Source organism: Hibiscus syriacus, unplaced genomic scaffold (assembly GCF_006381635.1).
Source record: "Hibiscus syriacus cultivar Baekdansim isolate YM2019G1 unplaced genomic scaffold, ASM638163v2 tig00116954_pilon, whole genome shotgun sequence".
Lineage (NCBI taxonomy): Eukaryota > Viridiplantae > Streptophyta > Magnoliopsida > Malvales > Malvaceae > Hibiscus > Hibiscus syriacus.
The window spans coordinates 122,752-148,223 of record NW_024063483.1 but is presented as its reverse complement, the minus strand read 5'-3'; the positions used below and the strand labels follow the sequence as shown (position 1 = coordinate 148,223).

At 35.5% G+C, this 25,472-nt stretch overlaps 1 protein-coding gene, 1 long non-coding RNA gene and 1 pseudogene across 2 annotated transcripts; all 3 read right to left on the bottom strand.

The window, feature by feature from the left end:
• Positions 1 to 595: 595 nt before the first annotated feature.
• Positions 596 to 1,905, bottom strand: LOC120189242 (annotated as a pseudogene).
• Positions 1,906 to 16,746: 14,841 nt separating this feature from the next.
• Positions 16,747 to 17,152, bottom strand: LOC120189243. Its single transcript, XR_005522495.1, has 3 exons — positions 17,066 to 17,152; positions 16,889 to 16,972; positions 16,747 to 16,803 (listed from the first exon to the last, which is right to left on the bottom strand). It is a non-coding gene; the product is annotated as an uncharacterized LOC120189243 (long non-coding RNA).
• A 35-nt stretch (positions 17,153 to 17,187) lies between these two features.
• LOC120189326 (NADPH--cytochrome P450 reductase 2-like) lies at positions 17,188 to 19,346 on the bottom strand. The gene is made up of 9 exons (XM_039192637.1): positions 18,999 to 19,346; positions 18,848 to 18,907; positions 18,670 to 18,746; positions 18,473 to 18,536; positions 18,227 to 18,347; positions 17,900 to 17,969; positions 17,610 to 17,804; positions 17,421 to 17,513; positions 17,188 to 17,311 (listed from the first exon to the last, which is right to left on the bottom strand). The coding sequence occupies exons 1-9, from the start codon at positions 19,344 to 19,346 to the stop codon at positions 17,188 to 17,190; spliced, it is 1,152 nt and encodes a 383-aa protein (XP_039048568.1).
• Positions 19,347 to 25,472: the final 6,126 nt, after the last annotated feature.

Sequence of the window (25,472 nt, the reverse complement as noted above, 5' to 3'; positions counted from 1 at the left end):
GACCTTATATACAATATGACAATATGTTATAGGAATAAAAATAACTTTTAATCTCTGAACTTTTTTTACTGGGTCGGTGAATTTGAATTAAAAAACAATTAAACCTTATATTTTATTTAAATTTAATTATAGTTATACAATATACAAATTATTAACATATAAAACTATCTTTTAATACATTATTTTTTTTAAACAACAAAAAAAGCTGATTTTTTTTTAAAAATTAACTCTAACCCGACCTATGAACACATCTAATCTTTGAGAAATTAAAATTTTGATATCTAATGTGAAGTGTCAATTCTTTGACCAAGGAAGCAATTACTTGAAATTCCAAATGATCCATTCAGAAAGAATCAAAGTTAGAATGTTAAGAGTCCATTACTACAACTAATTTTATTAATTATATAATGTAATACATAAATTACATAGATAAAAAATAAATAAAAGAAACAAAATCCCTTCAAATTGCAATGGCAGAGTTAAAAAAGAATCACAGACCTCATCGCTTTCGATTCGATGCGAACAATCCGGTTTTCCATATTTTTTGTCCGAACAATCCGGCCTTGGCTTGTGTATATATATATATAGTTCATAAATATATAGATTGAGAGAGCAAATTCCTTTCTTTCATTATTTTCATGGTGGAATCATTCACCATACATCACGTAGATACCTGCCAGTCGTTTGCAGGTTTTTCACCATGCTCTCAGCCTTTGAGCTGTCTAGACCTCCCTGAAATCAACAAAGTTTGGAACACCGGTATCGGGGTGTGAAGTTGTAAAAGTTGCAGTAACTTATTTTTAATCAAATTGCCTTGTAACATGGCAGCTGATAATGTTATCGATATCGGCAATTATAATCTTGGATTTGTATAATAAACATACCTGCTCTCGCAAAATAGTGTGTAGAGTTCGATGCACATCTCTAGCCATGCCCTTGGAATCACCACATACATATAGGTAACGTCCCTGAAAATCATTCCAGATGTCCGCAGCCTGAAAACGTGGCGGAAATGTGCTTAGAGCTTGAAATTAAGGGTACTGAAAATGCCGAATTCGTAAAATAGAAAGAGAAAGTTATATCCTGCATTTCATGATGGTAGGTGAAACATGTCCAGTACCTTCTCCATCATCTTGTGTTGCACATATTCCTTGGTAGGCCCCTCGCGTGAAAAGGCAACCACAAGCTCAGAAAGTGCACCACTGTCGACGAAGTTGTTGAGCTCATCTTCATAAATGTAATCCTAGATATGTATTTTAAAATCAAAGGCATCGGTGATGCAAAACTTATCATGGGACTGGAAAGTGCGTGCATGACTTACCATTTTCCGATTCCTGCAGCCAAAGAACAATACAGATGGACCTAGAGCAGCTCCAGCTTCTTTCAGGGCAAGTCTTCCCTGAAAAAGACTATATAAATAACTAGTTCACAATATTCGCTCAACGTGACTAACATTGAAAAGGTGATAGAACTTACCTGAAGGAATCCCCTGAAAGGAGCCAATCCAGTACCAGGGCCAATCATAATAATCGGCACTTTAGTGTCGGAAGGAAGTTTGAAGTTCGATTGCCTGACAAAAATAGGAGTCCAGCTGCAGTCACGGCTTTTCTCCGATGGCATGGAATTCTGAAAAGAAGGGAGCAAATGGGGGTAAAGATTATATTAATACTATTATTCAACGAAAATATTTGTTAAATACTACAGGGACGATAATTATCAAAGCATGGCAACCAGGAATTATATATCATTTATCTGATCAAAAATGTCATCTCCCGACTATGTAGAAGAGAAAAAGGAAACATGGGGTACCTTAATCCAAGTTCAACAAACTACTTTGTGAATACGACCTGTTGGTGTCTTCTCGTGAACCAATGCACAAGTTACATGAATTCTAGATGCTGCCATCCTGTAAAACATAATTATAGTTGGTAAATATGTTGACATACATTAAAAAATATTATAGCTAGAATAAAAACATGAAATTGAAGATTGTAGAAGTTTTATTAAATGATATTTCCATAATGCTGGTCCGGCTCAATCATCTATTACACATTTTTCCACCTTGCTATTTAGAAAGCAAAACTACTGGCCAAATAGAAAGAAGACAAGAAAAGAGGACCACCTTGGCGAGGATGAGATGGAATAGTATCTAAAGTCGGAAAAACTTGTTCCGAATAAATCATATTTATTTCTGCCGAATATGACTGACTTAAATAGAGTTTACAATGTAACAACTTTACATAAAAAGATGCATAAAATTAACAACATAATAAAACTGATTCTATCTAATTAAAACTGATCATATCTAATTAAAACTGATCCTATCTAATAACTAACAGAATAAAACATCTAGTTAACAATCCTAATATTTAATTTAGATATTCTCGACACCCCCCTCAAGCTGGAGAATAGATATCGATCATTCCCAACTTGGACAGAAATCCTTCGAACATCGTAGTAAACAGTCCCTTGGTGAGAACATCGGCGAGCTGCTCTGATGATGGAACAAACGATATGCAGATATCGCCATTTTCCAGCCTCTCATTGATGAAATGTCGATCTATTTCGACATGTTTGGTCCTGTCATGCTGTACAGGATTCTGAGCAATACTGATTGTCGATTTGTTGTCGCAATACAACTTCATCGGTTTATCTCCTTCAACCTTCAGCTCCTCCAAGATTCTCCTAAGCCATAACAGCTCACATACTCCTTGCGCCATGGCTCTGAACTCGGCCTCCGCATTGCTTCTAGAGACAACTGGTTGCTTCTTGCTCCTCCAAGTAACTAAGTTGCCCCAGACAAAGGAGCAATAACCGGTGGTAGATCTTTTGTCTGTAGAACTTCCGCCCCAATCAGCATCAGTGAAGATCTCCACTCTTTGACTTCCATTCTTTGAAAACATGATTCCTTTACCCGGACTCCCTTTCAAGTAATGAAGAATCCGATAAACAACATTGGAGTGTTTTTCTAAGGGACAATGCATAAACTGACTAACCAAGCTCACAGCAAATGCAATATCTGGTCTCGTATGAGCCAAATAAATCAATTTCCCCACTAGCTTCTGATACCGATTCTTGTCCACAGGCTCAACACCATCTTCTTTTTCGATTTTTTGATTCGGATCAATAGGAGTCACCACTGGTTTACATCCGAGTAATCCGATCTCTTTCAAGATATCGAGGACATATTTCCTTTGCGAGATAATTATACCTTTTGAGGATCTAGCCATCTCCATTCCAAGGAAATATTTGAGTTGTCCTAGATCCTTGACTTCAAACTGGTTGGATAAGAAGTTCTTCAGCGACTCCAACTCTACTGTGTCATCTCCTGTCATAACAATGTCATCTACATACACAATTAAAATAGCAATTTTACCATTATTGTGTTTGTAGAACATAATATGATTGGAATGGGCCTGAGTGTAACCGTGTTGTTTCACAACTCTCGTGAATCTCTCAAACTAGGCTCCCAGAGATTGTTTCAATCCATAAATGGATTTCTTTAGCTTGCAGACCATGCCATCCTTCTTCAATTCATCAAAGCTTGGAGGAACTTCCATAAACACCTCTTCCTCTAGCTCATCGTTTAGGAACGTATTCTTCATATCAAACTGTCTGAGATTCCAATCCAAATTGGCGGCTAGTGAGAGTAGGACACGTACGGTGTTTAGTTTGGCCACAAGAGCGAAGGTTTCCTCGTAGTCAAGGTCGTATGTCTGAGTGAAGCCTCGTGCTATGAGTCTTGCTTTGTATCTCTGGACCGAGCCATCTGTATGGTATTTGATGGTGAATACCCACTTGCTGCCTACAGATCATTTCCCCTCAGGTAAAGGAGTTAGATCCCACGTGTCATTCTTCTTCAGGGCCTTTAACTCCTCAAAAACTGTCTCTCTCCATCTCGGAACCTCTAGAGCTTCATGTATCGACTTAGGTAGTTCATCATCCATAATCCTGGTGGAAAAAGCTTTGAAATCTGGAGATAGTTTATGATAAGACACGAAATTGGATATTGGATGTTTTGTGGTAAATGATCTGACACCTTTGCGCAAGGCTATGGGTTCAAAGAATTCTGTAGAAGGCTCTAAATTTGGAGAAGAAAGAGAAGTCGTACCTTGGACCATAGTCGAGTCCGATGGTTGGCATACCTTGGGGGCCAGTGGAACATTACTTGGTCGAGTCATCCTTCTAGAATAAACACGAAGTTCAGTAGGTGGTTCTAAGTTGGTTTCTACCTGAGTCTCACGAGAATGTGAATTTATAGGTTGTGAAATCCTAGGATTAGTTACATAAATATGAATTGGTTCCACTGAGCTATTTACAACCAATTTTGGCAAGGATGTTTGTTCCCAAAAACTCATTTCAGAATCATTCTCCCCCGGAAGAGAGTTTTTGTCAAAAAAAGGTTGTTTTTCAAAAAACGTGACATTCATACTGTCAACACACCTTTTCGTCCTACTAGAATTCAAACTCCTAAAGATATGATAGAATTTTGTTAGGATTCAAAAAATAGGATAGAGTTCTACTATGATTTAAACTCCTAAAGATAGGATCCACAAGCACTATAAATAGCCATTGTAACTCACTATTGTAAGACACGATTTACACACAAAACACATAGGAAATCACGGAAAATACAAAGGCAAAGTTGTTGTAAACGATTCGAAAAGGAAATAAAAGGTAGCATCTTTTTTTACATTGGTTCGTTCATTTCTCGCATGTGCACGTTATTTTTCTTGAGATTTGGTTCGAATAACCCAAAACGTGGGTTGCGCCGATGACTAAAAAAGGGTGGGATTTCGAAGTTTCGAACCTAGATCCACCCCCGAGGCGTGTTCATTTTTTTAAAATATTTAATTCTCCCCCCTAAATCATTTTTTTCCTATTTTATTATTCTTGTTATATATGCATATTACTTTCTATTAATTTTATTATATATATATCTGTTTTTATTAGTGTTATATATATATATATTATATATTTCCTATTTTGCATGTATATATTACTTTTGATTTTCTTTTTTTTTATTATTATTATTTTACTTATATATATATATTATGCTTTTACTTTTTATATATTTTACTCATTTATTTATCTATTTTTATATTTATCCTATATTTTATGTTTTTATATTCTTTTACTTGTTTTATTATTTATTTGCATTATCATTTTATTTTTATTTAGTTGTTGTTGTGCATATATTAGTGTTATTGTTTTTTATTTTATATATTCTATTCATTTTATATTTACTTTATTTCTTACTTATCTCCTTATTTTATTTGTTTTACTTTATTTATTTATTCATCTCTTATAACCCATATTTTGACTTTTAAAGGGTATATTTGTAAATGCGTCAAAGGTAAGTAATTTTGGATCATTATTTTATCTTTTAATTTAACTTGTTATTTTTCTTAATTAAGACAACTGGAAATTACGTAGTACCGAAAGGGCGGTTCAAGGGTGCTAATCCTTCCTTGACCGTAACCGACTCCCGAGCCCGACATATTTCTGGTAAGACGCAGATCAGATAAGAAATAGGGTATCCGATCAACCCATTTATCTTTAAATAAATGATCGGTGGCGACTCCAACACATTTTCCTAACTCGAAGCCCAATTCCGGGGCCTAACCGAAAGACGGTTGCGACAGCTTGGCGACTCCGCTGGGGACAGGTAAGTGAGTCAGGCTAAGGTAATTTTCAGTTGTCTTTTTAACGAAAAGGGTAAGTTTAAATTTTAAGGTAACATTTCGATCCTTATTGCTTACTTTTGATTATATTTTCGAAGTAAATAGTTGTACTGACCGTTTTTTAATGATTTCAGCCCTTAAAGATTTTTCATCTAAAGGCTCTATACCCGAGCTCCGAACCCTATTTAAGTGGGGGTAAAAGCGACGCCTTCGTGTGAATTTATTCTCCGTATGGGCCTAGCAAGTAACCTTCAGGATTCATATACCTTATGCCTTCGTGTGAATTTATTCTCCGTATGGGCATAAGGGAATGTTTCCTCTCGAGTTTAACTTAGTCCATACAAGCCTGTGATGGGTTTAGGACTAAGGGTCTGGCAAGCCCAAGGGGGCACCAGCAAGGAGAACTCGGGTACCATTTTTTAGCACCTAAACCGGGAGACCATGGAGAATTAGAGCCCACCCCAAAATCTCATTCCAAACCCTAGGCTGCTTTGTTTCCTGCTTTAGTTTCTGTTCAAAGCATGCGAACTAGACAAATATGCGGTTAGGATTTGTTTGAAAGTAGCATGCGGGATAGAGATCATGTCCGGGTAGGAATAATAAGCATGTGGGGTAGATATCATGTGGGGTAGGACTTTCATTTTTATGATCGTTTTTGATTATTTTTTTCACCTCACTAACTCTTTTCATCTTTATTTTATTTTATTTTCATCACTTGCATCATAAAAGAGGTCATTGATCCACTAAAACGTGTTTGTTAAAACTCGAATAATCTGAATCCATGGACAAAGGTGTTGTAATACAAGAGATTAAAAACTATGGTCCGAGAAGACTCAGAAGGAAAAGGGAGACAGTCTTCAAGGAAGCTATGTGTCAGAGCTGGTTAGCTACGCCTCTATCAGCCTAAAACAGAATAATGTGTAAGAACTTCGAGACATCTGAGAATGATCGGAAACAGAAGTTCAGTCAGCGGTATGGTGACATTGCATTTTTGCTTCATGTTAAGACCGATGAGCCCTTAATCAGAGTCTTGGTTCAATTTTGGAACCTGGGATACAATTGCTTCACTTTTAACCAGGAGGACATGGTACCTACCATCGAGGAGTATACTACACTATTGCACCGTGAAAGCATTAAACTGGAGTGAGCCTACATCAAACATATCAAGAGTCAGCCTTTCAAGAACGGATTGGCTAAGATTGCAGGAGTTGATGAAAAATGGGTGATTGACCGACTCCGAAACAAAGGTAACGGGCAAGGAATTGAGTGGATCCACATAAGGGAACTAATGAAGGACCACCCTGATGAATGGAAGACTATAGACATTTTTGCACTAGGTCTGGATGGCTTGATCATCTTTCCAAAGGTTTTGGGATGCATTGACGCAACCCCAGTGGAACTGTTTGAGCAACTTCCGAAACGAGTCAACCCAGCACCGACCATCTCAGCCGAGACCATTTGGTCTCTCAACCATTACCGAAGAGCTGGTGGAGGTAGATTCATTAGATGTGTTCAGTTCCTTCAAGTCTGGATTCACATCCACTTCTGGAAGACTAATGGGGTTGCCTACTGTAGATTTAGCACTACGTATTCACCTTTGAGAGAGTTCATCACCATGACATGACATGAAGGCGCTTCAAAAGAGAAATGGATGAAAGTCTTCACTCATCTTCAGGACCGGGATATTACCTGGAGAGCCCCCTGGTTGTTCCTCAGTGATGTTCTTTTCAAGTGTGGGAATTCTGACATTATGACCCTATTTGGACTTTGAGGTGCAGTTGGGTATGCTCCGTTGTTGGCACTTAGACAGTATGGGGCACATCAGTTTTTCCCAGCAACATATGGATTATATATATCAGAGTTTATGTATCACAGTGACAGTTATAAGAAGATGATCAAAGAAGCAGTCGAGTCATGGAAGAAAGTATCTCGGATGGATGTCTAGAAGATTTAGTCCGAACATACCTTTTATTGTTTTTATATCTCTTACAAGATAAAACATTTTTGTCTGAATAAGGATTATTTATAATAATGGACACTTTTCTGGATCAATGCCTCGAACATTTCATGCATTCTTGCATTTTGCATTTTTGCCTTTTTGCATTTTCATCTACAATTTTAAGCATTTTCACAAACATGAAATTAAGTCATGAAGGACTCGATGAAGCGAATTTAACCACATGGAAGCAAGATTGTAACATTAAAGAGCCTAATTAGCTGATGATAGGACAAAGCCGGCCATGATGATCTAAGAAAAGAATCCTCGTATCCTAAGGACTACGATGTTGAAGCTGTTAGCTGTTACCACATAAGAAGCCCCAAACATTCCTCTAAGAACTATAAGGCATTGAAGCGCAAGATCCAAAACTTGATGGATTCAGGGGCATAAAAAGCCGAAGAAGGGGACATGACATATACCATTTGTACTTAGAGGATTGTTTTGTTTGAACACGTCTCTGATCTTTCATGTTTGCTTAATCTGTTAAACGATTGAATTTATGCTACTTTCTAAGGTTGAGCAATTGAACGAGTTTTAATCTTTAGTTTTTCGAATATTAAATGAATTAAGGATTCTTTTAATTCTTCAAGAATTATAGATTTTTGACATATGACAAGATTAGACATTTCTTATCCTGTCTCAAACCCCAGAATAAAATACCTTGATTCTTTGCCCAAAATAACTCATGGTCATTACCAAAAAGACCAAATTTTGACATTACCTCCCTTTGAAATTCTTGAACATTGCCTTTATCTTTTTGATACACCCATACTTTTCTTTGAGTCAATAAGATCACACCACTACCTTTTTAGACTCAAAATTGACATTTTAACCCAAGGCATTGAGTTGTTCATCTGAACATGAGCTTTATTCTAAAGACACAACTTGGGGCATCTCGACGGGAGCCTGAACATTGAGACATGATGGGAGCAAGGAGCAGAAAAAACAATTCATTCGAAATAATTCTATCATGCATTAATTGAACTGTTTTCATGTGAATAGAATTAATGAAAATCTATCCCCCTGGGGATACCTCTTCTGTGAAGACTTACATGTATGAAATGATGAACGGCTTTCTTTCTTTATCCCTTCACAACAGGAGAAAATATATATCCCTTGCATCCCCTTTTGAGCCTATAGTATTTTTTTTTCTTCTGATTCTACCCTAACCAAGGATCACCCTCCACACTGGGGGGCAAGGTGGAGAAAATCTGCTCACATGAGTGAAGACATTGATTCAGATGAGATACCGAAAGGTGAACCAAATGCCAAGTGCGATGATTCAATCAGAACAAAAAGGGCAAAAAGAAAAAAAGAAAAGAAGCAAAAAGGAAAAAATAAGAACAAAAAAGAAAGAACAAAAATAAAAAAGGGGACAAAAAGCACATGCAAAATTCCCTAAAGACAAATGGTGCATCAAGCTTCAATGAGATTGATCAAGCACAATCATTCCCGAATCACTGAATCCCTTCACTCAAAGATCATAGAGCATCAAGAGAAAGAGACATTTTGAGCAAGACAAGATTGATGGCATCAGAATGAATTGATCCTTGGTTCAATACCCTGAAACACTTGTTTGGGCCTATTTATCCTTTTCTTTCATAACCACGAACCTTGGCCTACATTACGTGCCTTAAAAGTCCCTTCTAATCATACATGGATTTCTAAACAGAAAAGACTATCTTCAGATTTCATCCCGCCCATCAGATTAATCTTTGTTTGCAAAAAAACAATGTAATTATGTATGGTAGAGAAAAATAACAAAGGGGGTTCAAGACGTAAATCCTGAATAACGTCTTGAAACCAAAGGAGGATTCGAGTTGAAAACCTGAAAAGGCGGCTCGAATAAAAATTGTGCAACTGAGGCGATCACACAAATTCCTCGATAAGGCATCACACAATCGAGTGTGACCATAAAAGCTGGGAGTCGGAGAACACTTCTAGTAGATGAGCATGCAAGCTACCCCATCAAACTTTTGAGCATCAAATGTCAAACCATTTAGCATCAAATGAACAAAAATGCCAAACCTTTGACCAAACACAATAACCTGAGACTTTTTATCCTTTCTTTGCTTGACCATTTCCCAAAAATAGCTTTGATCTTGGCACATGTCAAATAGCTATAATTATTGAAGGATTAACATTGTAATTAATTCTTTGATAGCCGATGAACTCTAGTTTTATGATTTGTCTCAATTGTAAAACCGTGAAAGTGACAATATTTTCAAAACTTTGGATCAAACATCTTTCAAAACTCTTTTAATTGATATTTTCAGAACTTTGAAAATAAAAGAGAAAGAAAAACATTTTTTTCGAACAAGACAGTCTCTCTAGAGTGGATCTTGGTAAATGACATGTGACTCTTAGACATAAAGCTCGTGCTCAGAATCATGATGAAGCAAGAAATGAGGAACATTGGGGCATCTTTGAAGATTCAACATCAAATATTGGGGCATTTTTTGATATTGGGGCATCTTTGGGGATTCAACATCCTAATGCAAATTATCAGACCTTTTTCAGGAGATAAAATATAACCAATTCATGTTACATGCATCTTATGCATACATTTTAGAGCATCATATCTATCATTTTCTTTCCACGTACATAATTTTTACAGCTTTAGAGTCAAGTTCGACTTCAAGACGAAGGATACTCGATTCAAAAGCACCTTTACAGATTGATGTCGGTTGTTTAGCTCAGCAGCAAGAAGCTACACTTCAACCAACTCGACAGATAGAAAGATCGACATTCATTTTCAGATTCGACATTTCCAATATAAATTCTGTCTCGCTTGAGACAGTGTCATTTAATGCAGATGATTATCTCATTTGAGATTGCTTTTTTAAAACAGACTTTGTCTCACTTGGGACTGTTTTACTCGAAGAAAATTTATTTCACTCATGATTGTTTTTCTTAAAACAAGATTTGTCTCTCTTGAGACAGTTTCTCTTGAAACATAAACATTGAAAACATTTCCCTTGAAATAAATTTCGTCTCTCTTGAGATAGTTTCCCTTGGAACTAAGTTTTGTCTCTCTTAAGACAGTTTCTCTTGAAACAATTTTCGTCTATCTTGAGACAGTTTCCCTTGAAACAAAACCTTTGAATTTTTCCCCTAAAACAAATTTTTCTCCCTTGAGACAGTTACTCTTGAAACACAAAATCTTCAAATTTATTTCCCTTAAAACATAATTTTGTTTCCCTTGAGACCGTTTCTCATGAAAACAGATATCTTTGAGATCGTTTCCCTTGAAACGAATTCTATCTCTTCAAGACAACTTCTTTTGAAGCATCATCTGAACCGTTACACTCAGCTCAGGCACATACTTGAGATGGTCGAGAAGCATTTCTCAAATCAAAATAGAATGTGCACATCAGATTTGAACATTTGAAGAATTCAAGATCAGGGATCAAAATTTGAAGATTCAAGAATCAAGATTCCAGACAGGTAACTGGTGATCGAGATGTCTCTCAAGAGCCCCAAGATAACATATGTTGCATATGCATTTTAGGCACACCTAAGAGCATTGCATCCATAGCATCACATATATGCATAACTTTTCAGGTTTTAGCTAGAGTCAATTTCAACTTCGCGGCGAAGGATATTGAACTCAAAGCGCACGATTGCTCGAGAGTGGATTTTAACTTCACGACGAAGGATATCTAGCTCGAAGCCAAACTTCACAATAAAGGGGTCTCCACGGTTTCAACTTCACGGTGAAGGGAATTGTGTCCACCCGCAACATACAATACTTGGATTTCAACTTCACGACGAAGGATATTCAAGTCAAGGCTCAACTTCACAACGAAGGGGCCATCTGCGATTTCAACTCCATGAAGGAGGATATCGTGGCACTCGAGGCAACACAAGTTCAACTTCACAACGAAGGGACAACTGGTTGTCAACAAACAACTTCTCAATTTCAGAGCCAATTTCAACTTCACAACGAAGGATATTGGACTCCAGACAACGCAAGTTCAACTTCACGACGAAGGGACCGCTGCCTGTCAACAACAACTTCTCAATTTCAGAGCCAATTTCAACTTCACAATGAAGGATATGGACTTCAGACAACGCAAGTTCAACTTCACGACGAAGGGACCGCTGCCTGTCAATAATTCTCAATTTCAGAACCAATTTCAACTTCACAATGAAGGATATTGGACTTCAGACAACGCAAGTTCAACTTCACGACGAAGGGACCGCTGCTTGTCAACAACAACTTCTCAATTTCAGAGCCAATTTCAACTTCACAACGAAGGATATTGGACTTCAGACAACGCAAGTTCAACTTCACGACGAAGGGACCGCTGCTTGTCAACAACAACTTCCCAATCGCAGAGCCAATTTTAACTTCACAACGAAGGATATTGGACTCCAGACAATGCAAGTTCAACTTCACGACGAAGGGACCGCTGCTTGTCAACAACAACTTCCCAACGAAGGATATTGGACTCCAGACAACGCAAGTTCAACTTCACGACGAAGGGACCGCTGCTTGTCAACAAAATTTCATTCAGATTCAATTTCAACTTCACGACGGAGGATATTGGACTCTGAACAATGCTACTTACTTGGATTTCAACTTCACGACGAAGGATATCCAATTTCAGGCTCAACTTCACGACGAAGGGAATCGTGCACACAAGCATCATCCATCTTTAGATTGGATTTCAACTTCACGGCAAAGGATATCCAACTCAAAAAGGGAGTATATGTCAACAAAGACCTTCGAGTTCGACTACGCTCAGCTCCAAGGCACATCATTTACAGCATAACTCAATGCTAGAAGGGTTATCTGCCATCAAAATTGTCGAGTTCGATTCCATTCAGCTCGATGACACATCAATCGCACTACTTTCCGGTTGCAGTCGATGTTTTCAAGTCGAGAAGAGGACCTGGGTTAACCGTGCCTTAGTGACAAGCAACCATTTTCAAACAAAAGCTATATGTCAATGAAGATTTCTAAGTTCGATTCCGATCCAAGGTCTTTAAACCGAGAAGAAGACCGAAGGGCAACGAGAAGCCACGTTCTGATTCAAATTCCGAACTACGGCTTCAATTTCATATCATTCCAAGATGAACTCGGCTTCACGACGGAGGAGTCATCCGTAACTCAATTCGACAGGGAGTTATTGAAACATCAGAGTCAATTTTCAACTCCACCGAACGAAAAGTGTGTCTTTTAATCTTTGCCCTATCCCCGTTACACGACTATGGGCAAAGAGGGGCAGCTGTCAACACACATTTTCGTCCTACTAGAATTCAAACTCCTAAAGATATGATAGAATTTTGTTAGGATTCAAAAAATAGGATAGAGTTCTACTATGATTTAAACTCCTAAAGATAGGATCCACAAGCACTATAAATAGCCATTGTAACTCACTATTGTAAGACACGATTTACACACAAAACACATAGGAAATCACGGAAAATACAAAGGCAAAGTTGTTGTAAACGATTCGAAAAGGAAATAAAAGGTAGCATCTTTTTTTACATTGGTTCGTTCATTTCTCGCATGTGCACGTTATTTTTCTTGAGATTTGGTTCGAATAACCCAAAACGTGGGTTGCGCCGATGACTAAAAAAGGGTGGGATTTCGAAGTTTCGAACCTAGATCCACCCCCGAGGCGTGTTCATTTTTTTAAAATATTTAATTCTCCCCCCTAAATCATTTTTTTCCTATTTTATTATTCTTGTTATATATGCATATTACTTTCTATTAATTTTATTATATATATATATATATATATATGTTTTTTTATTAGTGTTATTATATATATATATATTTATATATTTCCTATTTTGCATGTATATTACTTTTGATTTTCTTTTTTTTATTATTATTACTTTATATATATATATATGCTTTTACTTTTTTATATTTTACTCATTTATTTATCTATTTTTATATTTATCCTATATTTTATGTTTTTATATTCTTTTACTTGTTTTATTTATTTATTTGCATTATCATTTATTTTTATTTAGTTGTTTGTTGTGCATATATTAGTGTGTTTTTTATTTTATATATTCTATTCATTTATATTTACTTTATTTCTTACTTAATCTCCTTATTTTATTTGTTTTACTTTATTTATCATTTATTCATCTCTTCTAACCCATATTTTGACTTTTAAAGGGTATATTTGTAAATCCGTCAAAGGTAAGTAATTTTGGATCATTATTTTATCTTTTAATTTAACTTGTTATTTTTCTTAATTAAGACAACTGGAAATTACGTAGTACCGAAAGGGCGGTTCAAGGGTGCTAATCCTTCCTTGACCGTAACCGACTCCCGAGCCCGACATATTTCTGGTAAGACGCAGATCAGATAAGAAATAGGGTATCCGATCAACCCATTTATCTTTAAATAAATGATCGGTGGCGACTCCAATCCATTTTCCTAACTCGAAGCCCAATTCCGGGGCCTAACCGAAAGACGGTTACGACACATACTCACATAATACTTCCCAGATTTAGGATCAAAGCATTTATACCATTTTTGTGTTGGTGAAAAACCTAGAAATATGCATTTATGTGCTCGGGGATCAAGTTTTCCTCTATTTTGGCCGTGTATATGAACAAAATCAATACAACCAAAAATTTTAGGTGTTAAATCAGTAAAAGATCTATTTTCAGGAAACATATTCTTTAGAGCTTGCAAAGGAGTGATATAATTAAGAACTCTTGTAGGCATTCGATTTATCAAATAAGACGCTGTTAAGAGTGCTTCATTCCAAAAATGATTAGGAACATTCATAGCAAACAATAAAGCCCTAGCCACCTCTAATAAATGCTTATTTTTTCTTTCAGCAACTCCATTTTGTTGGGGAGTATCAACGCAAGAACTGTGATGAATAATTCCTTTTTGTTTCAAAAAATCACCTAAGATTGCATTAAAATATTCTCGACCATTATCGGTTCTAAGAACTTTAATATTTGCTTTAAACTGAGTCTTGATCAGTGAGTGAAATTTTTTTAAAACATTTGCTGCCTCGGATTTTTCTTTTAGTAAATAAATCCACGTAACTCTAGTGTGATCATCAATGAATGTGATGCACCATCTAGATCCTGAGGCTATTTTTACTCGTGAAGGGCCCCAAATATCACTATGCACAAGAGAAAAAGGTTTTGATGGCATATACTTTAAAGATGGATAAACAGATCTATGATGTTTTGCCAATTCACAAACTTCACACTGAAAAGAAAAACCGCCTTTTTTTTAATGATTTGGAAACAAATATTTCAAGTAATTAAAACTATGATGGCCTAACCTATAATGCCACAACATTATTTCATTCTCACAAGACAAGGTAGTAAAGCATTTTGTTTTCTGAACTTGTTTATCCGAAGGATTTTCCGTGACCAAGTGATAGAGTCCATCAACCTCCTTAGCATTGCCAATCATCTTCCCCGAACAAGGGTCCTGAAATTCAAATCCATCAAATGTTATTGTAGTAATGTATTTGCAATCATGAATAATACGATTAACAGAGATGAGATTGCAAGAGGCTTTGGGACATGTAGGACATTTAGTAATGTGAGAGATGGGGAAATAATAATAGAGCCTTTTCCAGCTATAGAGGTTAAGGAACCATCAACAATTTTTACTTTCAGATTACCAGATAAAGAAAAATAAGATGAGAATATGGAGGAACTACCGGTCATGTGATATGTTGCCCCTGAATCTATGATCCAAGGGTTTGATTTAGAACCGGCTATGAAAGCTGTATGATATGTACCTTTCTGGACTAATGATGAAGAGGCAATATAAGATGATGGGTTAGGAGTGATGGATATGGAATGGGAACTCATTAGTTGATACAATTGCTCTAGTTTTTCTTTGCTGAAGGCAGACGGTTCTGAGGCAGGTTTCAGCTCTTCAGAAGCATCTTCAGACGAGGCATGGAATCCCTTTGCATTACGATAATTCTGATTGGCTGAAAAATTCTCGGCTGGCTTCCTGTGTAGCTTCCAACACTTGGCTTTAGTGTGTCCCGGTTTGTTGCAGTGCTCGCAGATTGGTCAATCTCTGTCGTTCCGACAATCGTTGTGACGTGGTGGCTGACCTGAGAACAAGGCAGAAGAGTCGGTGAGATTTGGTGAGTGGCCTCCAAGCATGACTGTCCGTTGGCTCTCCTCTCGTCTGACTTCAGAGAAGACTTCTCTTATGCTTGGTAGTGGTTCACGACCAAGAATGCGCCCTCTGACTTCATCCAATTCCTTATTAAGGCCGACAAGGAATTCAAAGACGCATTCTTTTTCCACCATCTTCTGGAATAGAGCCTTATCCTTAGCACAACTCCATTCGTAGTCGTTGAACATGTCAACCTCTTGCCACAAGGTCTTGAGGTCAATGTAGTATTGAGTGACAGTTTTTTCTCCTTGTTTTAGCCTCCATAACCGAGTTTTTAGCTCAAACAGTTGTCCTGCGTTCCCGAGATCAGAATAATCCTCGTTCACAACATTTCAAATGTCATGAGCAGTAGGTAGGAAGAGATAAGTTATCCCTACACTCGGATCCATGGAATTTATGAGCCAATACATAATCATCGAGTTTTCTGCCTCTCATCTTTCAGATTCTTCATCTTCTTCGACAGGTTTCGTAATGGTACCTGAGAGATAGCCGAATTTTCCACGACCACGAATAAACAGTTTTACAGATTATGACAACTGTAAGAAATTATTTCCATTCAACTTGTGAGAAGTGATGGATATATTTTGGAATGATTCAGTGTTTAGGGTGATTGAGGGTGAGCGAGTAGAACTCATAGAGTCGATACCAGAGGTATCATCGTAGGGTTTGGTCATTTTGGCTCTGATACCATAAAGTCGGAAAAACTTGTTCCGAATAAATCATATTTATTTTTGCCGAATATGACTGACTTAAATAGAGTTTACAATGTAATAATTTTACATAAAAAGATGCATAAAATTAGCAACAAAATAAAACTGATTCTATCTAATAAAAATTGATTCTATCTAATTAAAACTGATCCTATCTAATAACTAAAAGAATAAAATATCTAGTTAACAATCATAATATTTAATTTAGATATTCTCGACAGTATCAAGGAAGCTTCTCTGACTTGCAACTATCCATTGTGCATATTCATCCTGTAAAAATGTCAGAAGTTACATCAGATTACAAATAAGCCGCAGATAAAGAAACCAAACTATAATATAAATTGACTCCTCGAACCTTTCCAGCAGGCGATGCAAGGTGTCTTAATCGATCAGGTTCAGTTGGATCAGATGCATGAGCAGCCAAAGCAAGTAAGGCAGACTGGAGGTTATATGCATAAAAGAATTAGCTTCTTTATTCAAAGAAAAATACAACAGAGTTTATGATATAATGAGAACAAAAAAATAATCTAACCTTTTTCGGTGAGCTCAGAAGATCAGCATATCGAGCCAGTGCTGTCCTTAGAGTGCAAGGTGGGAAAGGAGGCAAAGAATTTCCACCAAGTGGCAATCTCAATGTTTCCTCTACAACTTCGTCTAGATTCTCACAGTAAACACCAACATGATCACCTGTTTCATATCTGAAAAGGAAGACAACTGTAAGTAGGCAAAGTTATCTATGATGTTAAAAGGAAAACTTGCAATTACCAGCACTTGGCATCTAGTTATAAAATGAGGATAAAAGAGGAGCAGAGGTGGTCATAAACTCATAATTGCTATAACAAGAAGTTACCCACACAGTTACCAAAATATTTAGGAAAGCAACTTACGAAAGTCCAGTGCCAGCAATATCAAATTCAAGATGGGTGCAAGAATGATCAGACGCAGGAGTATGAAGCTCCTTCCTCACAGCCACATTAGACCTTTAAGTTAGAAACAAATAAAGATGTTAGGTTTCATTAAAGAAAAAAAACTAACAAATTGCCACCGGGATATCTGAAAAAACTATTCTTGCATACCTGCATGGATGTTGAGCATCATAATTAGTGTGTCCACTTGCATTGCTCCAGTTTTTATCCTGAACAGGTGCATTTGTAGGATCATAAAATACAATACGGTAATCCAAAACAGCAGCAGTGTATGGAGTAGAAACAGTTGTTGCGTTATCTTCATCACGCAAAAGCTGATCTAACTCGGGCCACACTGATTCACGCCTAAAAGAGCAAGATGGGTTCAATAAAGGGTAAAGATAAAAGAAGAAAAAAAACTTTTTTATTCAAACAGAGTGGAGGTTCTTAATAGTTAATACCATGCTGTAAAGTCATCTTCAATGCATTGGTCATCATCTCCAAGACCCAGAGGAACTAGGCGCTTCGCTCCTGCAAGTATAAAGGATAATGTTAGCCCATAGGTTCCTAAGCAGTGATAATTTGATTACAATATATATGAACCAACTTTAAAACAAACTTTTACTGCATGGACCTAAAATTTATCCATCTGTATAATTCTGTTTGAAAATTTGAATACATGTCAAGACACACTTTCTCTCACTGAAATCAGATTTTTCAAGGATTGAAAACAAAAGAAGCATCCATTTATATAAGCATAGGGGAGACAAGAAAAATTAAGAGCATACCCTGCTCAGCAAGGATGTCATCAACCACCTTTGCAACCTTGTTAAAATGTTCATACTGTCTGTTTCCAAGGACAAAAATTTCGTACTTCATGTTCTGTAGCCATTCTCCCCGCTCTTTTCCCTAATATCCAAACACACATTCAATAATCCAATAACAGCTAACTAAAACAATTCTAGCAGAACCACAATTACCATAATTTCGCTAAAGAAATAACTCATTATCATCATTAACTAGCTACAATTAACATTTATCTCAGCGAACCATTTATAGAACCTAGCTGCATTATCAGTCGGCTCGCCATCTCCATATCTACAAGTTCACCAAATTAAGCGAATCAACAAAACGGGTTCTCAAAATATATACATATAATAAACACATAAACACAACAATACAAAATACAAAAGTATAGTCATTCAAAAGAAAATGATTCAAAATAACCCACGTGGCTAAGAAGAAAAACGCCAAATTCTCTTTCTTCATCTCCTCCTCGTATTCATCATCATCAGCTGCATAATCATCCTATTTATAGCACCAAAAACAAGGTTCAACAGTTAAAATCGTCAATTCGAGTTCAAAAACTTAAACAACAAAAGAAACAAGGGGCTCAGGATTAAACTGACCAAATCCACAACTTTAAACATCGCCTTGTCGTACTGTGCTTTTGCCTCCTCAGCTAGAGCCTGAATCACAATAAAAATCAAATCACGGTCGAGAAAAAATAAATCAACGAATTAAAAAAAGGATAGAAATTATGTATAAATGGAATGGAACCTTGGCAAAGCCTTCGGCGGTACCGGTTTGAGTACCGAAGAATATGGTGACTTTCTGCTTGCCATCATAGACTTCGGCATCGTGATCTTTAACAATCAAAGGCTTAGGAGGAACGATTTGCTTAGGTTTCTGAGAACCGGAACTAAGCCAGACCAAAACGACAACCCAACCGACGAGCATGGCAATGGAGGTAGTTAAAATCATAACGAGCTCTTTGTTCTCGAGAAGGATGGCGGCAATTTCGGCGGCGGAGGCGTTGGAAGGGTCCATTTTGGCCTTGATTAACGCTGACATCAGATCGAGCGGCGAAACTTTCATGGAACCTGAAGAGGAAGATGAAGGTTCCATTGCTGTTGTTGTTGAAGAACCTGAGGAACTGTAAATGAAGAAATGGAGTTGAAGAAGATCTTTGAATCTGTTCAATGCAAAAAGGAAATGTCGTTGTAGGGAGTTTGGTAATTGGTGGTAGTCGAGAGTTTGTGAGAGACTTAAAGGTGGAATTAAAGGGTAATTCTGCGGTGCGGCGCTTAAAAAACGGTTAATATATGACGTGACCGGTTAAATAAGTGATCGGTTAAAATTTAGATCAGTTATGTTATATTATTTAACTGGAAATATTATAAAGTACAATAACATACTAGGTAGCGCTTATATAATGTAATAGGTAGCGCTTATATTTACCTATTTTATAAGTAAACTGGTATATTTATACCGATAGCATTGCAAATTTACCTATTACATTATATTATATTGAAAGTGTCCATACTTTTTATAAAAATGATCGATATTTCTTTTAAAGTTATGTAATTTATGTTTCAATTTTTTTAATAGTGTTTCATGTTTTCCACCTACAATATTAATTTAATAATTTCATTTGCACAAAAAATTATTTGATTGTTTTGATATTTTATAAAATATTATTTAGAATTTTTAATTTAATAATAATATATATCGTAACGTAAAAAATAAATCATTAGACGCCTATAATTATTAAATTAATATCTTAAAACTCACTCAAAAGATAACCTTAAATTAATGTTTTCCACAGTGAGCATTGCAAATTTACCTATTACATTATATTATATTGAAAGTGTTCATACTTTTTATAAAAATGATCGATACTTCTTTTAAAGTTATGTAATTTATGTTTCAATTTTTTTAATAGTGTTTCATGTTTTCCACCTACAATATTAATTTAATAATTTCATTTGCACAAAAAATTATTTGATTTTTGATATTTTATAAAATAATATTTAGAATTTTTAATTTAATAATAATATATCGTAATGTAAAAAATAAATCATTAGACGCCTATAATTACTAAATTAATATCTTAAAACTCACTCAAAAGATAACCTTAAATTAATGTTTTCCACAGTGAAAAAAGTATGGACACTTTTATAAAAAGGATAGACACTTTACAATATAACCACTACCTATTACATTATATAAACGATACCTATTACATTATATAAGGGCTACCTATTACATCATATGTTTACCTATTATATTGAAAGTGTCCATACTTTTTATAAAAAGGATCGATACTTTTTCTAAAAGTTATGTAATTATGTTTCAATTTTTTAACAGTGTTTCATGTTTTCCACCTACAATATTAATTTAATAATTTCATTTACACAAAAAATTATTTGATTGTTTTGATATTTTATAAAATATTATTTAGAATTTAAATTTAACAACATTAACCAAAGATAATAATAAATATGTATATATGTTTATTGTTTTTAATTTAATAATATATATACCGTAACGTAAAAAATAAATCATTAGACGCCTATAATTACTAAATTAATATCTTAAAACTCACTCAAAAGATGTATATACCTAAATATGTAGTTAACAAACATACCTAAATATGTAGTTATTGTACATACCTAAATTTAATGATAATATACTTGTAGTTATTGTACATACCTAAATATGTACTGCGAATTTAATGTTGTACCCACCCTTTAACTACCACTACCAATGCCACATCATATTGAAAGCAGCACGACAGAAACATGTTCAAAATGAACCTTTGTTTACATCTCCATCAACTCCTGGAGCACTGAACTTGCACAACAAAATTTTTGCCATGGATAATACTGATGTAGACAATGTTAAGCCAACCGAGGAATGTCATGAAGTACATAATGTTGATGAATCTGACAGATTGGTTGGTCAGCTCTTCTGTTCACGTGATCAAGCTTGGCACTTTTACAAGGGATTCGCACGGGAACATGGGTTTAGTGCAGTAAGGGAACAACACGGCTTGACGTGGAAGGGAATGTGAAGACACAAGAATTTTGTTGTTCCAAAGAAGGGTTTCGAGTATCAAAAGTCAATACTGTTGATCGTAAACGTGCTCATACGCCAGTCACAAGAACATGATGTAAGGCTAGAGTCGTAGTTACAGCAACAAATACAAACGATCAGTGGGTTATAAGTAAGTCTGATCAGAAACATAATCATGCATTGTGCACATCTGCTATGACACCATTTATGCGTTCTAATAGAGCTGTAAGTAAGGCTGATATCGATGAGGCAACAACATTGAAAGAGGTCGGTGTTGGCACGTCACAAGTAATGAACTATTTAACGCAGCAGGCAGGGGGCTATCATAATGTTGGATTTACACATAAAGACCTCTACAATGCACTTCAAAGAGGTAAAGCAAAGGAAATCGTCGATGGGGATGTGAATGCGCTTATTGCCTACTTTGATTATAAGAAACATGATGATCCCGGGTTTTTTATGACATACTCGGTAGACGAATCGGGGGCATTGTATAATCTTATTTGGTCGGATTCTACATCGAGATCGGATTACACATGCTTCGGTGATGTAATTGCGTTCGACACAACGTACAAAGATAATTTGTATGGTCGACCAATTATGCCTATTGTTGGTGTCAATCATCACCATAACACAATTGTGTTTGCCACTGCCATAATCGCTGACGAGACGTCTCAATCTTTCGAGTGGGTGCTACAGAATTTTTTAGAAGCCATGATGAATAAATCACCTATTTCTGTTGTAACCGATGGGGATAGGGCAATGCAGAGGGCTATCAAATCTGTTATCCCTTATGCTAAGCACAGATTATGTTCTTGGCATCTTTCTCGCAATGCACAAGCTAACATTGGTGACCCAAAGTTTACAGCAGCATTCTCAAAATGCATGGCTTCCTGGTGGACAACCAAGGAATTTGATATTCAATGGCGTTCGATTGTTTCAGAATTCAACGTCCAAAAGCATCCATGAGTGATTGAGAAGGGAAATACACGACACTTATGGGCACAAGCATATCTAACCGGTCATTTCTTTGCCAATATTCGCTCAACACAAAGGTGCGAGTCTATGAATGCTTTCCTATTACAATGGAACACAAACACATTCATGATAAAAACTCCAATATAGAAATCAATCAAACCCATAAAATAACGATAAATTTACCTGAATATCTGATCGTCACTTATGATAACGGTAGAAGAAAGAGGAAGATCTGCCTGCTTGCCTTTATGTTTAGGGTTTCTCGATTAAGAGTACTATATATCATAAACGGTGGAAAACACTTGATATTTAAATTAGTATCGACACAAACTCTATTAGTGTCGACACATTATTTAGACATATTCTCTCATAAAACCGGTATAATTGTACCGGTTAGATTGAAAAATTACATATTACATTATACTTTTGGGTTCGATGATTTTGGGATCGACATTTTATATATGGATCGACACTTTATGGGTGCACCTGTTTTCCATTCATTCTGGAAATAAATATCGACACAAACTATATTAGTGTCGACACATTATTTAGACATATTCTCACATAAAACCGGTATAATTGTACCGGTTAGATTGAAAAATTACATATTACATTATACTTTTGGGTTCGATGATTTTGGGATCGACACTTTTTATATATGGATCGACACTTTATGGGTGCACCCTGTTTTCCATTCATTCTGGAAATAAATATCGACACAAACTATATTAGTGTCGACACATTATTTAGACATATTCTCTCATAAAACCGGTATAATTGTACCGGTTAGATTGAAAAATTACATATTACATTATACTTTTGGTTCGATGATTTTGGGATCGACACTTTTTATATATGGATCGACACTTTATGGGTGCACCCTGTTTTCCATTCATTCTGGAAAAAAATATCGACACAAACTATATTAGTGTCGACACATTATTTAGACATATAAAACCGGTATAATTGTACCGGTTAGATTGAAAAATTACATATTACATTATACTTTTGGGTTCGATGATTTTGGGATCGACACTTTTTATATATGGATCGACACTTTATGGGTGCACCCTGTTTTCCATTCATTCTGGAAATAAATATCGACACAAACTATATTAGTGTCGACACATTATTTAGACATATTCTCTCATAAAACCGGTATAATTGTACCGGTTAGATTGAAAAATTACATATTACATTATACTTTTGGGTTCGATGATTTTGGGATCGACACTTTTTATATATGGATCGACACTTTATGGGTGCACCCTGTTTTCCATTCATTCTGGAAAAAAAATATCGACACAAACTATATTAGTGTCGACACATTATTTAGACATATTCTCTCATAAAACCGGTATAATTGTACCGGTTAGATTGAAAAATTACATATTACATTATACTTTTGGTTTTCGATGTTTTTGGGATTGACACTTTTTTATATATGGATCGACACTTTATGGGTGCACCCTGTTGGGATCGACACAATTCCCTCCGAATAGGTCGATCCCTTACTCCGATCAACGATCCAAAACCTATTTCTCCCAGCACATTCAACTGACCCTTCTCCTTAAGGTGTTTAATTAATAAATTCACCCTTTTAATGTTGCATCTTGTCGACACTTCCTACATTTTTTAACAATATATAATGTTATAGTTCTTATATATTTTGTATCAACGTATTTACAAGTTTAATGAATACCTTATTTTCATGTGCTTTCCTCCGTTCTTTGTATTCTTTACTATCATTCCTTGACTGTGTGATGTAAGGTTCCTTTTCAGCATCACTCATTGAATTCCATTTGGACCTCACATCTTTTTTCACCTAATATTAAACATAAACGTTTCTTAATCAATACATTAACACTAAATACTAATACTACTCAATGTCAATTTCATTTTACATACCGAACCGCTCTGTGTGCCATCTCCCTTCATCCTTTTGCATTCGGCCATACTGTTAACATTTAAAATTTGTAATCAATTTAAAGTTTATCGATACTTTAATCCAATTACCATTTCAACAATAATAACAAAAAGACATTGATACTTACTAGAAGTACATATATCCACCCTTTGGTTGCTTTCGAGTCTCGGCCTCAATTTCAAAGTCATCTGCTCCACCATTCCTGAGACATTCCCGGAATTAAAAGGGTGGCAATTTGCCAAGGAGCAGCAGAGCTTGTTTATTTGGTTTAAAATATTACCTACTTTATATCATAAATTTTAATAATTGTGAAAGAATCACACATTCACACATTGTGACTCTCATTTTAAATTGTCCTTAATTTTTTTAATATTCTAAATTATGATCATCATTCTAATTTAGTTCCTAAACTTTTGAATAATTTGATAATATCCCCTAATATCATCTAAAAATTTGGAGATAAAATTGGAATACTCAAAAGTTTAGGAGCCAATTTAGAATGAGGGTCATAGTTTGGGTATGGATTTGGATTATTCAAAAGTTCAAGGATTATTTTAAAATGAGTCATACTTTATGGACAAAAGTTTAGGACTAATTTAAACTAAGATTCATAGTTGAGGATGTGAGGTGCAATTAAACACCCTTTAAATTTTATCCTTTAAGTCCACTTTTTTAATTAAAAGCACTAATTGGAATGAAAATAAGAGTTTGGAGACCCTTTTAAAATAAGTCATATTTGACGTGGTTGCATTAAAAGTGATAGGAACTTAAAGGGACTTAAATTGGAATTATCATTTATCATACCAACCTTTTTAGTAATCGTATTAAGCTTTCGCATATATATATATTTTTTTGAAGATTTATTTTATTTTCCTTCTCAAAGTGCGTCATTATCTAGTATTTATATTTATAATTTTTTTGGTTACATTCTTCTTGGTTTACTTTTATGTTCGATATTATAAATTAATTGTTTTTAGAGTTAATTGTAATACACATCCTCAAACTATAACTTCTATTTTAAATTGATCACTAAATTTTTTAACATTCCAATTTCATCATCAAACTTTATCTTCTTTTATAATGGTCTCTAATTTTTTAATATTCCAATTTCATCCCCCAAACTATTATCATCATCATTCTATACTAGTCCCCAAAGTTTTGAACATTCCAATTTCATCCCTATACTTTTAAATGAATTGGGAGAGGTTATTTGAATGTTCAAAAGGTTGAGGACCAATTTAGAATGAGATCGTGGTTTAAGGATGAATTTG